Genomic DNA, 14,773 nt, shown 5'->3' on the forward strand with positions numbered 1-14,773 from the left:
AATAATTTTTAAATTTTTACCACAACGCATGATCCAACTGTATGTTATTTATAAGAGACACACTTAAATCAGCAGCTCAGGATGACTGAAAATAAGGAGGTCCTCAGAGATAAACAAGCAGAAACCTTGGGAAAATACAAAGTGATCCTGATGTTTGACAAAGTCAGATTCAATAAAAAGTATTAAATGCCAGAAAACAAGAGATGTTTTTCAGTGGGCAAGATGATGCTTTTGGTGGCATCCTTCCTGGGACTGCAAATATCTTCTTACCTTAAGTAGCAAAAGTGACTTTAGAGGTGTAATTGAAATTATAAACCTCAAAATACAGAGATGGTGTGGGATTGGGGGCGTGGTCCCAGTATAACAACCTCAACCTTAGAAGCAGAACATTTGTGACAAGACACAGGAACATTATACAGTAGCAGAGAGGCCAGCACATGTAGGGGTGACTTGCTGTGGTGTCATTAGTTGGAGGAGTGACTGAGGTGTCAAAGAGATGATGACCGAGTCAGCCCTCTTACCTCAGAGGAGGAGGGTGGTGTGTTTCCCTGCCATAGTCTCCTGAGAGGGCTGTGGCTCTGTTGACAGCTGGCTTTGGGCCTTTGAGATCTTTAAGGCATGAGGCCGAGAAGAGCCATTCTGTCTAGGTGCTCCACCTATAGCAGCTAACAGGGGAAGGGAAGGAAAGTGGGTATTGGTTTTTTTTCAGAAGATTAGGAAAAAAAAATGTACTGTGGCTTACATAGGAAATAAACACATTTTTAATCTGAAAAGTTCTAGTTTATAATAAAAGTGGAGCGGTTATGAATATTTGTTGTAGAAAGCAGTCTATTGTGTTTTACAAAGCAAAAATCATAGAAGATTGCAAGAAACAGACTGAAACACGTTAAAAGGTAGTTAAGGAGTAGCTACCGTGTGCAAGGTAAGATATTTCATGTAAACACCATTGAATAGAATGTGGGGGAGGGGCTGGAGAGCTGGCTCATGGTTCAAGCACTGGCTACTCTTCCAGCAACCACATGACAGTTCATAGTCAACCTAACTGTGACTGGAGAAGCCCAGGAAAGCTGACGCCCTCTTCTGGCCCTCTCCGGTACTTCATGCACATGATGCATAGATATAATATAGTATATATCTTAGAACTTTACATTGAATGATAGAACAATGTATCATATGTTAATTGAGTCATTAAAAAAGAGTAGCAATGCATTCTATAAAAATAGATATATACATTACTCTGAATAAAATTTATTGAAACTGGAAATTCAAACGAAATCAATAAACTAAGGCCCTCTTACATGAAAAGGTTGTAACTGTCAACCACCAACTGTCCACCTAGTGGACAGCAGAAATAAAACCCACTACAGAATTTCTAGATGCTAATGATGTAGGCGGGGCAACCCCAGTCCAGATGCTGCAGATCTAGAATGCTTTAGCACTCTGTGGAACTCAGACAGTCTCAGATTTTATAGGCTTCCCATTTTTCTACCTTTGGATTAAGGATGCGCAGTGGTAGTTTTTACAACTGTGTCAAAGCCTGAAAGACTCTAAAATCAGAAACACTTCTGGCCATACACATTTGATAAGGAATTCTCAAGTCTGGAGGAGAAATGTTATCTACAGGACCGAGTCCTTCTGGCCACTACAGGAGGGCAGGTAGCACTTCCGTTCATTCTGATTCTTGAGCTCATAATGTTGTTTCCTGAGGTTGTAGGGCTGATGCTTCATGTCTTTGTCTATACTAGAAGATACATGTAACTTGCTGCTCTGAGAAATCTATAGCCCAGAACACACCCATCAGTAAAAATGGAAGTGAAAAAGGATTAACTCCACAGTCAAATCTCCAGCTACAAAAAGCTAACAAAATAGCACACTTAAGGGAATGAAGATGAGTGCGAGGTGATGATGATCCAGGGAAGAGACAGATGGGCTCCTCTCCAGAGTACTCAATCTATAGTAGACCCCCTGGCTGCTTCTGTGGAGAGGAAGCAGGACCACGCAGGCAGCTGCCCGTTCCTAGGACTGTGCCTAGGAGAGCAAATGATAATGGAAGACGGCTTCTCCTTCAGACAGCAAGGAGCAGTGCTCAGAACACTGCTGAGAGGAGCCACTGCCTAAGTGAGGACCATTTAGCTATAGAATGATGGTATTCACAGTGTACACAGTGGCAGTGATGACGATAGCTCAGTGAACAAAATATCAGTCTCTGAGACAGCTCAGCGGTTAAGAGCACTGATCACTCTTCCAGAGGTCCTGAGTTCAATTCCCGGTAACGACATGGTGGCTCACAACCATCTGTAATGGATTCCTGTGTGTCTTAAGAGAGACGACAGCTACAGTGTATTCATATAAATAAAATAAATCTTTAAAAATATATATATCAATTTATGACTCTATTAATGTGAGTAAATAAGTTGAATAAAACAAAGCTCTTTAAACAAAGAATTTTAGAAAAACCCAGCAGTTAGAAAGCAGCATTTAGCAGGTAACACATACCTGTTCTGGGAAGAGACAATAATAGCTACTTAAAATTAAAGGCAAAAATGTGCTGAGAATTAAATTTTACCTATTCTCAAATATACCACAAAACGTATTAGTTATAGAAGGGGAAATGACACTTTTACAGTGGAGAAACTTCATTAATTGTAGGATAAATAGACCATATTGTGCCTCCTGATATGATACATTCACCAGACTCTCTCTGTCATTTCAGCCAAAATAACAATAATAAATAATAATAATAATAATAATAATAATAAATATGCTTATGAGAAATAGACCATTTAACTTAAAGGGCATTCTATAAAATAATTGCTCTGGTCTCAAAATGTCGAGGTTATATGTGTGTATGTGTGTGTGTGTGGTGGGGGGTGGTGATAATTAGGATTTGATCCAAACTGAAGATTACTAAAATCACATGAGCACTGTGTGATCCTGGGTTACATTTAGACTAGAAAAGATTGCTTTTCTGTAATTGACATGAACAACTCAGTTCCGATTTGGCTAACGTCCTATTGATATTAATTTCCTGATTTTGTCATGGAATTGTGGTTTTGTTTAAACATTGTTGCTGTTTAGACACAGGTACCAAGAAGCTTTTTATGTATCACTAATTTGCAAGCCATTCAGTATATATATATACTAAAGCAAGGAAAGATGCAGCCCGTGGAGAATCTGGCTGGCGTGTGCATTAGGGTCGTCAGTAGCACCACTTGCTCCACCCACGCTGCCTACACACCACAACCTTTTCCCTAAAACTGTGACCATATGTGTGCAGTGGACCAGGGGTCACCACAACAGGAGGGTCTGTACTAGAGGGTCGAAGCATAGGAAGGTTGAGAACCACTGTCCTAAAAGCTCCACTCTGTCACTTGGAGTAAGGACTTCAACACACAAGTCCAGAAGAAGGGAGTGCATTTACATTACAGCAGAATAGCATCTGCATCTAGATAGCCTAAATCCTTAGTGAGATGCATTATAAAGCTTAGAGAGTTTCATTTGTACTGAGTAGGTGCACGTTCCAGTGCGCACGTGTACACACACTCACACACACACACACTCACACACACACACACATACACACACACACACACACGAGTCCTTTACCTGTTTCATTTCTCTTTTGATTTATTCTTCATAGTGAGTGGATTTCTATGATTCTTTACATTTTTATTACATAGATGTTTTGCCTGCATGTATGTCTGCACACCATTAGCATACATGATCCATGAGGGCCATAAGAAAACATCAGGTCCCCTAGACCTAGAGGTGCAGGTGGCTCTGAGCCAGTATGTCAGTGCTGGACTCAAACCCTGCTCTTCTGGAAGAGCATCCAGAGCTTTTAACTGTGGATCCATCTCTGCAGCCCCAGAATGTGTAAACTTTTATAGTGTTTTGGTTAGAAGTTTTGGATATTAAACAGGGGTCTTCTGCATGCCTGTCACATTCAGTACCACTCCTTAGTTCTCTTGACTTTATCTAATTTGTCTTCACGCTTTTTAATACATGGAACCTGAAGGAATTCTTCTCTTGCCTTGTCTTTTATCTCAGGAGCTCCCTTTGGGGGGTGGCTTGCTCACTTACACTCCCTCTTCCGGCCACACACACACACACACACACACACACACACAGAGTCATTTCCAGTGTATGGGGGGTATGGTATCTTTGACTCATTCAATTTGAAGTTTCTTGAGGACATAGATTAATATTTTCAGTTTTGGGCTATTATTTCTTCAAACATTCTCCAACTGTTTTTCTTAGCTTACTTTACGATCTCCCCATATGCTTTTAAAACGGTCCACCCCTCCTCCTTTTTTCTTCTTTGCGTTCCTTGGTTTGGTTGAACACTGTTTACTTACTCTCTCTGTAACGCTCTGCCTGCTCAAGTCTGCTGATGAGCCCTTCTTTTTTTCCCCTATCTTTATTAACTTGAGTATTTATTTACATTTCAAATGTTATTCCCTTTCCCGGTTTCCCCGACAACATCCCCCCAACCCCTCCCCCTCCCCTTCTCTATGGGTGTTCCCCTCCCCATCCTCCCATCTTGGCAGGACCAAGGACTTCCCCTTCCACTGGTGCTCTTACTAGGCTATTCATTGCTACCTATGAGGTCAGAGTCCAGGGGCAGTCCATGGATAATCTTTGGGTAGTGGCTTAGTCCCTGGAAGCTCTGGTTGGTTGACATTGTTGTTCATATGGGGGTCTCAAGCCCCTTCAAGCTCTTTCAGTCCTTTCTCTGTTTCCTTCAACGGGGGTCCCATTCTCAGTTCAGTGGTTTGTTGTTGGCATTCACCTATGTATTTGCTGTGTTCTGGCTGTGTCTCTCAGGAGAGATCTACATCCGGTTCCTGTCGGCCTGCACTTCTTTGCTTCTGATGAGCCCTTCTAATGAACTTTTTATTTCCGCTATTCTATTTTTTAACTTCAACATTTTAGTTCACTTTTTAATAAATAGCTTTTGTATCTTTGTTGTGGTAATTATTATTCTGGGGCTTGTTGTCTTAAAATATCTTTTAGGGTTCCTGCCCAACTTCAGACTCTGTTGTTCACAGATAAAGACTCAGGAACCTTTAGATTTATAGTACTCTTAAAAGCACTGGAGCCGGGCAGATATCAACCCTCTATGCAGTTGTGTCTGCTTTTCTGTGGGAGCTCCAAGCTATCACTTGCTGTGTCCCCACCTGGGCCCCTTCTGCTCCATCAGGCCAGCCTCATGGCCATGTGCTCACGATCAACCTACCCCATGGCAACTTCCTTCTTCTCTCTCCTTTTTCTTCTCTCTACCTGGGACCACCAGCCAGGTAGCTAAGAACCTGCCTACCTCTATCTGCTGCCCAATCACAGACTTTAGCTTTTTATTGAACAGTTAACTTAGGGAGCAAGGTTTGTACAACAGTAGCTGGTGTACATGGAAATTCGCTCATCCTGGGGCAACCAGGTCTTGGGGTACAGAATTTAGCATTTGAAGGCACAGCACCAGATCATTCCCCAACATTGATATTGTTTATTTGCTGAAACATCTTTATGTATTGATTTTACTTTTTTTAAAGTTTTTAAATAAATATAAAGTTTTTGTCTATTATTTCCAAAGTCTGGGCACCCATAAGTGCTTAATAATTCTTTTATCTCCTTTGTGTTTAACATATTTTCTTGGTTTGATTTTATTCATGATTCTCCTCACTCCTTTCTTTCTTCCTGCCCTCCCTCCCTCTTCCTGTCTTTGTCATATCCTTGGGTTATTATGAATTAAAAAGGCCTTTATTCTTTGATCTGTGTTCACTCTAACTCCTATCAGTTAGTATGTTGATTAATAACTAAATTTTCTTAACCTCTTACAGCCCTTGAGCCTCAGCCTCTGCCTGAGCATCTCTGTGTACGGGTGCAGTGCAGCCCCAAGCCGGATCTCAGCTCCGTCTCAGCTGAACTTCCTTCCCGTGCAGTCTCAAGCGGGAGTTTAGGCCTTCTCGCCTCTGTTCTGAGCACGCGCGTAGCCCTGAGCATGTGCAGCTCCTTTTAGGTTGCTGGGAATTGAGAACCTGAGACTCTCCACAGTCTCTCAGTTCCTAGACCTTCCTCTAAAGAGGTTCAGTTCGTATATTTTTGTGCACAGTTCGCTGACCCTTGAGGCCATGCAGTTCATAGATTGCTTGCCACTGTTTGCAGCCGTCACAAAAGCTTTTAGCACTGTGTGAGCACCCATCCAGGTCAAGTACAGGCCACTTTATAAGTAGTTTTCTCGAGAACCACCAGTCAGGTCAAGTGATGGCATTTTTCTGGGAATGATGCTTTAAAGAGCTTCAGCCCACTTGTGTGCTGTTATCTCCAGACTGCTGGCCTCTGACTGTTTTCAGGATGCCCACAGCGTTAGTGTGGGACTTGGAGCTGCGGCATGTTGAAGTTCACTGTGTGGCTATCCCGGTTCATCCACATTTTCTTGAATTAGTGGCCCCACATTGCTGTCTGCTTTCGGTTCGTCTTCACAAAACTGAAAAAGTTAGTTCAGTCAATTGTGCTGGCTCCTTTAAGCCTTTGTGGGAATAAATGCTATCAAAGTTCTTACTCCAGGACTTGTACTGGTGCCACAATCTGCAGCTTCATTTTCTTATAGAAATTGGCATCTTGGTGAAAGTATAATCAATGGCTTTATGGCTTCTAAATCAACTAACTCGATATTCTCACCACTGTTGTCATAGATGCTTTAATTCCTCATTTTAGTTCCTGTATACATGAAGGGTGGGGAACATCATCAAGTTCTATGATCTTAAGTAGCTAAATACTTGTGTGTGTGTGTGTGTGTGTGTGTGTGTGTGTGTGTGTGTGTGTGTGTGTGCGCGTGTGTACACACCGGTAAGATAAATAAGCATTTTATACTTAACTTTTTTTTTTTTTTGTCAAAATGTAACAGAAGGGAATCTTTGCCTCTTCAAGGTCTGCAATTTCTGTCATGTTTCAGTGCTACTTATTAGAAGACTACCTTGCCAGGGAAACCCTTTTCCAATAATGAATTTTCAGAGAAGCCCTGGCATGAGATAGGTCTGTAGTGTTGCTCACAAAGATCCTCTTGACCCTCTCCTGCTGTCCTTCCTTCCTTCCTTCCTCATCAAGCCCCAAGGACACAATGTTTGAACTGGAGACACAAAAGGCAAGCCTGTTCAAATGTGATTTCAGAAGCTCATCTGGTTAGGGTGGGTGCAATCATATGTTAGTATTCACTTCTTTTATCCCCCGGCCTTCTGAAAGGTACTTCAGTATGATGTCAAATGAAATTTCACATTTCTCTCTTCCATGGGTTCCAAAGGACAAGCCAAGCAGAACTAGCCTGTTCTCAGAACAAAGCCCCTTTGCCTGTGGCCCTGCAGGCTTTTTACCTGGCTTAGCTGTTCCTTGAACTTGAACAAAAGCAGCAAAACAAAACAAAACAAAACAAAAACAAAAAAACACAACAACAACAACAGAACTGAAGATTTTGCTGCCATAGAATCCATTTCTGTTTCATTTTGAAACAGTTATTTTGGAAGTCAGTTCCAATATTTTGTTATTTTGTTTCCTCCCTTTATGTCCATTTCTAAAACAAAGTTGATATTGTAAGGGGTGAAAGTTTCAACACTTGATGTATTTGCCACAGAAACATTTTCTGTGACAGCTCTAGCTGGGAGGGATTTTGTTTACATGGATTTTTCTGGCCTGTTTAACACTGTGTGTGTGTGTGTGTGTGTGTGTGTGTGTGTGTGTGTGAGAGAGAGAGAGAGAGAGAGAGAGAGAGAGAGAGAGAGAGAGAGAGAGAGGGAGTTTCTTTTCTCTTTAATGTTGTCTTTGGTAATAGAACAGAATATTTTTGACCAAGTCAAAGTTTTCTTTGTTTACTTGTTAGTCAAGGCTTTTTAAATGTTTTGCCTCTTTGCATATGCATTACTGAGCAACCGGTCTCATTATTGAGTCCTAGTACAAATACTAAGACTAGATACTAAGCTAAATTTTACCTTGCATTAGGTCATTACTATGTGGTAGCCAATTCTGTCAGCTTAAAGATTTTATGCTTTCAGTATCAACATTGAGAGTTGTGTTCTAATGAATGTATTTTTCATTTTAGATTATTTGGGGAATATTTTTCATCCTGGTTGCATTGCTGTTTGTAATTTCTCTCTTCCTGTCAAAGTAAGTACATCTAAAGCACTTAGATGAAATCTTTGATAACATACATTTTGGTGCTGAATTGCATTAGCACCTGAAGTATTGTACAACATGAACCCAAAGACTCTCTAAAAGGTCTTGTAATGGGCAGTGTTTCCTTTTTACTTATTAATAATCTCTGTAAAATACTTAAGGCAAGTTTAATTTGTTTCCCATGGCTCAACAGAAGTAGCATACTTAGGTTAAAGCGATGTTCTTTCTAGCTGGGCTGGAAATGGGATGGTGTAACATAAATCCATTCTTCACAACTCTGTTTTAGTTTAGATAAAGCTCTTCACTCAGCGGGAATAGATTCGGGTTTCATCGTCTTTGGAACTAACCTGAGCAATCCATTGAACATGCTTTTGCCTTTGTTACAAACCGTAAGTAACATGTCGGTCATTTTACATTACATCAAAGCACCGTGTTATCCTGTCCCATTAAAATTGTTATTCTGCAAACTTAACAAAAGTCAGACATCCGTTGAAGCTCTGTGCTAATTTTATATTTGCAGATGCTTTCTGCGTGGATGTTGGTTTATAGATGATTATATCTGTGTATTGGCACACTGTTGATATGGGATGTACAATATTACCAAAGGAGAACTCTTCCAAATAGTATTTGGGTTAATTAAGTACTTTATTTCAAAGCAAAAGTATAATATAATTTATTTTAGGATTTTTTCCCCCTCTAGGATGAAAACATAGTAGTTAGGGTTTGATGAAAATATGTTTTCTTTTTAAATATTCTTATGTTAGCCTAATCTAAAAGGGAATTAATATTTTAATTATCAAATGTAAATAATTGTTTCTGGCTATTTTGTTTAATTTCTAGAGCTTTCATGGCTTGATTATTAAATGTGATCTTCATCTTTTTTCAGGTGTTCCCTCTTGATTATATTCTTATAACAATTATTATTATGTACTTCATTTTTACTTCGATGGCAGGAATTCGAAATATTGGCATTTGGTTCTTTTGGATTAGAGTAAGTACATGTTATTTTCTGGATTTTGTTCTCATTACCTCGTACATTATTTCTCTTGTAGCAGTTTATTCTCTTTGTTGTTTTTTTGGGAAAGAGCCTGTGTAGTCCAGACTGACTCAAGTCTGCGATCTTCCTACCTTCCCATTCTTCTGCTAGGAGGAGAGTGTGCACACCAACAGCCAGCTGTCGTCTTTAGAGTATACTGCATGTAGATTGGCAATAAAAGTGATAGAAATACGAAACATTTGCTTCATGTTAAGACAGAGGAGCTTTCTTTCTCGAGCAGGAGGTATTAAATAGGAGTTAGTGTGGGTGTGAGAGAGAGCGAGCACGTGCACACATGCACACACAGATATTTAGCACTGTTTGGAAACATTTTTTAGTTATAATTGCTAGGGACTGCTGTGGAAATCCAGTGGCTAGGGATCAGTGACGCTGCTAATTAGACATGATGTAGCACACAGAGCAGAGACTAATCAAACCGGAAATGCCAGCACAGCAGAAGTGGAGGAGCCGTGGTACAAAGTGTGTTGTTGGGCTTAGTGTTTGATTGCATTGGACATACAGCCACCACAGTGGGCTCAGTGACATTCAGAGACTTCCTACCCAGCTAGGACTTGGAGAAGGCGACTGTTAGCCCTCGCTATCTGTGGCTCCCCATCTGTACAGGTAACCAACCAAATGACTATATAGGCCAGACCTGTCCCCTTTCCTTTTTCCTTGAACAATGTAACATAATTATGGAACCCACCCTTGTCAATTATAAGTAACCTAGGCATGAATTAGAGTATTCAAAAGAGCCTGCATTGGCTATATGGAAACCTTACAGCCTTTCGCACAAGGGAGTTAGTATATGCAGATTTTGCTGTCATAGTGGACTCTGGAACCTCCCTCTCAATACCAAAGACAGCTGTGAATAGTGCTTATTTTTTATATTTATCCTGAAATAATTATGAATTCTAAATCAATGCTGAATTAGGCAGACATTGCTTCTAGATATCAATCAAAGAAAAACCTAGTAAATATGTATTTGAACTAAAGAAAATTTTCTTGCTATGAGGGGAAATGCTCTAGTAGTTAAAAGTATGAGGTCTGATGGTGCAGGGATCCTTTCTGTTTCTCTTACTGGGAATAATTTATTATGTGACCACTCCTGGGCATAAGGGAGTATGGGAAGTGTACATTTCTAGGTGATGGTGTTATCCTCTCCTCCAGAACAGGAATTCTGTTAGCCTGTCCTGTGCTGTTATCTGGCAGAGTGGCTGGAAGATGATGCTTCAGTTGCTAGAGTGAGAGTGGGGTTCGTCATTAAGATGGAGCAAGGAACATCATTTCTAAATCATAGTTAACATCATTTCTAAATCATAGTTAACATCATTTCTAAATCATAGTTAATTCCTCTTCTGCACGGAGAAAAATGTCACATCTATGTACAATCATATTATCATAAATTTTCAAAACTGATTTTTAAAGCAGAATTTAGTACAAGTGTATCGTGACTATTTTATAGAAATTAATACTTAACAAATTTGTCATATCTGTGCTTATAGGTTAATGTAGTAAAACCAGAACTGTACCATTCTGAATACTTATAGTTTGCCTTCACAATTCTTGGTTCTATAACCATTTGAAAGAGATCACAGGAAGTAAGGCCAGGGTTGTACAGGCTGATGATCACTAGTGAGTTGTGTTTATTTTGCTTTATTCTGAAATAATTTTAATAGGATCCTTTGGACAGGGGTGCAAATTTCTGACAGTAATTTCAAATCCAGTGCAGTTAATGCTAAAAATGGTACAAGAAACAAAATGGCCCTTTCCTTCTTTTGTTCTCCAGTGTCTGGTGTTTATTTTGTAGCAGTGGAACTGTATCACTGTCTCCATGTGAGGACTGGAAGCTTCACAGTAATGTTGGTAAACCTCTGTCATTATTTTCCCCCTAGCTATATAAAATCAGAAGAGGACGAACCAGGCCTCAGGCGCTCTTATTTCTCTGCATGATCCTTCTGCTGATTGTTCTCCACACCAGCTACATGATCTATAGTCTTGCTCCTCAGTACGTGATGTACGGAAGCCAGAATTACTTAATAGAGGTAATGTGAAATTCTGCTACTTCGTTTCAGAAATAGTGATTAAAAAAATAAAAATAAACTTAAAAAGAACTTTAGAAATACTTAAAAACAAATTTTATTTTCTAATTATCAAATTTATTATTGACAAACTAGTTTTTCAATATTTGCGAACATTTTATGTTTATTTCATACTTTTTTTTTTAAAGATTTATTCATTTATTATATACAAGTACACTGTAGCTGTCTTCAGATACACCAGAAGAGGGCATTGGATCTCTTTACAGATGGTGGTGAGCCACCATGTGGTTGCTGGGAATTGAACTCAGGACCTCTGGAAGAGCAGTCGGGTGCTCTTAACCACTGAGCCATCTCTCTAGCCCTGTTTCATACTTTTTAAAATAATATAATTTCATTATGAATATTTATTAAGTGGATCCCGTGACACTAAGCTGCTGTGCTTTTCCTCGTATTGACTATGACTCTTTTTTTTCCCCATCTTTATTAACTTGGGTATTTCTTATTTACATTTCAAATGTTATTCCCTTTCCCGGGTTCCAGGCCAACATCCCCCTAACCCCTCCCCCTCCCTCTCTATATGGGTCTCCCCTCCCCATCCTCCCCCGATGACCACCCTTCCCCGAAGAATCCCATTCACTGGGGGTCCAGCCTTGGCAGGACCAAGGGCTTCCCCTTCCACTGGTGCTCTTACTAGGCTATTCACTGCTACCTATGCAGTTGGAGCCCAGGGTCAGTCCATGTATAGTCTTTGGGTAGTGGCTCAGTCCCTGGAAGCTCTGGTTGGTTGGCATTGTTGTTCATATGGGGTCTCGAGCCCCTTCAAGCTCTTCCAGTCCTTTCTCTGATTCCTTCAACGGGGATCCCATTCCAGTGGTTTGCTGCTGGCATTCGTCTATGTATTTGCCATATTCTGGCTGTGTCTCTCAGGAGAGATCTACATCCAGTTCCTGTCAGCCTGCACTTCTTTGCTTCATCCCTCTTATCTAGTTTGGTAGCTGTATATGTATGGGCCACATGTGGGGCAGGCTCTGTGCTTTTCCTCGTATTGACGACGACTCTTTTTTTTCCCCATCTTTATTAACTTGGGTATTTCTTATTTACATTTCAAATGTTATTCCCTTTCCCGGTTTCCAGGCTAACATCCCCCTCCCTTTCTATATGGGTGTCCCCTCCCCATCTTCCCCCCATTACCACCCTTCCCCGAAGAATCCCATTCACTGGGGGTCCAGCCTTGGCAGGACCAAGGGCTTCCTCTTCCCCTGGTGCACTTACTAGGCTGTGGGCGTTCCTTTAGCCTCTGTTCTAAACTTTGCCTCCCTATCCCCTCCTAAGGGTATTCTTGTTCCCCTTTTAAAGAAGGAATGAAGCATCCGCATTTTCATCATCCTTCTTGAGTTTCATGTGTTCTGTGCATCTAGGGTAATTCGAGCATTTGGTCTAATATCCACTTATCAATGAGTGCATACCATGTGTGGTTTTCTGTGATTGGGTTACCTCACTCAGGATGATATTTTCCAGTTCCAACCATTTGCCTATGAATTTCATAAAGTCATTGTTTTTGATAGCTGAATAATATTCCATTGTGTAGATGTACCACATTTTCTGTATCCATTCCTCTGTTGAAGGGCATCTGTGTTCTTTCCAGCTTCTGGCTATTATAAATAAGGCTACTGTGAACATAGTGGAACATGTGTCTTTATTATATGTTGGAGCATCTTTTGGGTATATGCCCAAGAGAGGAATAGCTGGGTCCTCAGGTAGGGCAATGTCCAATTTTCTGAGGAATCTCCAGACTGATTTCCAGAATGGTTGTACCAGTCTGCAATCCCACCAACAATGGAGGAGTGTTCTTCTTTCTCCACATCATCGCCAACATCTGCTGTCGCCGGAGTTTTTGATCTTAGCCATTCTGACTGGTGTGAGGTGAAATCTCAGGGTTGTTTTGATTTGCATTTCCCTTATGACTAAAGATGTTGCACATTTCTTTAGGTGTTTCTCAGCCATTCGACATTCCTCAGCTGTGAATTCTTTGTTTAGCTCTGAACCCCATTTTTTAATAGGGTTATTTGTCTCCCTGCAGTCTAACTTCTTGAGTTCTTTGTATATTTTGGATATAAGGCCTCTATCAGTTGTAGGATTGGTAAAGATCTTTTCCCAATCTGTTGGTTGCCGTTTTGTCCTAACAACAGTGTCCTTTGCCTTACAGAAGCCTTGTAGTTTTATGAGATCCCATTTGTCGATTCTTGATCTTAGAGCATAAGCCATTGGTGTTTTATTCAAGAAATTTTCTCCAATGCCCATGTGTTGGAGATTCTTCCCCACTTTTTCTTCTGTTAGTTTGAGTGTATCTGGTTTGATGTGGAGGTCCTTGATCCACTTGGACTTAAACTTTGTACAGGGTGATAAGAATGGATCGATTTGCATTCTTCTACATGTTGACCTCCAGTTGAACCAGCACCATTTGCTGAAAATGCTATCTTTTTTCCATTGGATGGTTTTGGCTCCTTTGTCAAAAGTCAAGTGACCATAGGTGTGTGGGTTCATTTCTGGGTCTTCAGTTCTATTGCAATTGACTACGACTCTTAATGCTTCTACAAAAATAGCAGTATAAGTAATTTTAATAATGTGTTACCAAAGTTTCAGTAATGTTTGTGCATCACTGCTGTAGCTCGTGAGAAAGACTTCCTGGATAGCTTTATTTGGGAATAATTGGGAGTCTTTTAAGCATGATGGATTCCTTGATATGTTTTCTGTTTTCTTGATATCACTGACTAATACAAAACAAGTATGCTTTTTAGGTTTAATTGACTAGCAAGTGTGGATTGATTTTGGCTAAATGGGATTCAGTGTTTTTCTAGTATATCCGTTGCTTGTCTGCTGTTGTGATAAGACACTGTGGCAGGCAGTGTATAAAAGGGATGGGTTTATTTTGGCCTATGGTTCCAGGGGTGTGGAGTGGGACAGTGGCAAGGTGCTTGTTATTTAGTGAGAGATGGAGATGACCTGTGGATCTGAAGGAAAAGGAAGCAAGGAGGAAGTGACAGCTACATCTGAACTCCAGCCACAAGCGGAGAGGGGGACGGGAAGCCTTCCTACTCTCAAAGCCCATTCCTGCCTTCCTCCTTCCTCGAGCAAGGCCACACCTTCTAACCTCCCAAACCACCACACCATCAACTGAAGGCTAAATATTTAAATACTCAAGATGGGGGAGGGGGGTTGGTCTCATTCAAAACACATTATGCTCACTAACTTTTCATAAAGTGCGTCCTAACAGTTTACCCTGTGATATTCACCCCGTCCCACCTGCTGCTGCTTAAATGGAGCCTCCACTATTCAGTTATTCATCTGCCTTCCCAGATCTCTCTTCTCCTGTACTTTCTCTAATCTTTGTTTATTTTTACATAAAATTTTAAAAAAAAGTAAAACGGAATTTTCTCAATAACATCACTTGTTTTGCAAAGTACTAGTCACTTAAGTCAGAGGAGTGGTACAGGAGTCTGGGGACACCTCACTGGATCATTAGATCACATGA

General features: G+C 40.5%; 1 protein-coding gene across 1 annotated transcript in view; it reads left to right on the forward strand.

The window, feature by feature from the left end:
• The window catches only part of Lmbrd1 (LMBR1 domain containing 1), an 82,716-nt gene that overhangs the window by 53,705 nt on the left and 14,238 nt on the right, over positions 1 to 14,773 (forward strand). Inside the window, exons 10-13 of the mRNA XM_032900876.1 lie at positions 8,090 to 8,154; positions 8,450 to 8,552; positions 9,050 to 9,154; positions 11,095 to 11,244. Of these exons, the coding sequence (XP_032756767.1) occupies positions 8,090 to 8,154; positions 8,450 to 8,552; positions 9,050 to 9,154; positions 11,095 to 11,244 (423 nt within the window). The remainder of the gene's footprint in view (positions 1 to 8,089; positions 8,155 to 8,449; positions 8,553 to 9,049; positions 9,155 to 11,094; positions 11,245 to 14,773) is intronic.

The sequence above is a fragment of the Rattus rattus genome, chromosome 4 (genome assembly GCF_011064425.1).
Source record: "Rattus rattus isolate New Zealand chromosome 4, Rrattus_CSIRO_v1, whole genome shotgun sequence".
Taxonomy (NCBI): Eukaryota; Metazoa; Chordata; class Mammalia; order Rodentia; family Muridae; genus Rattus; species Rattus rattus.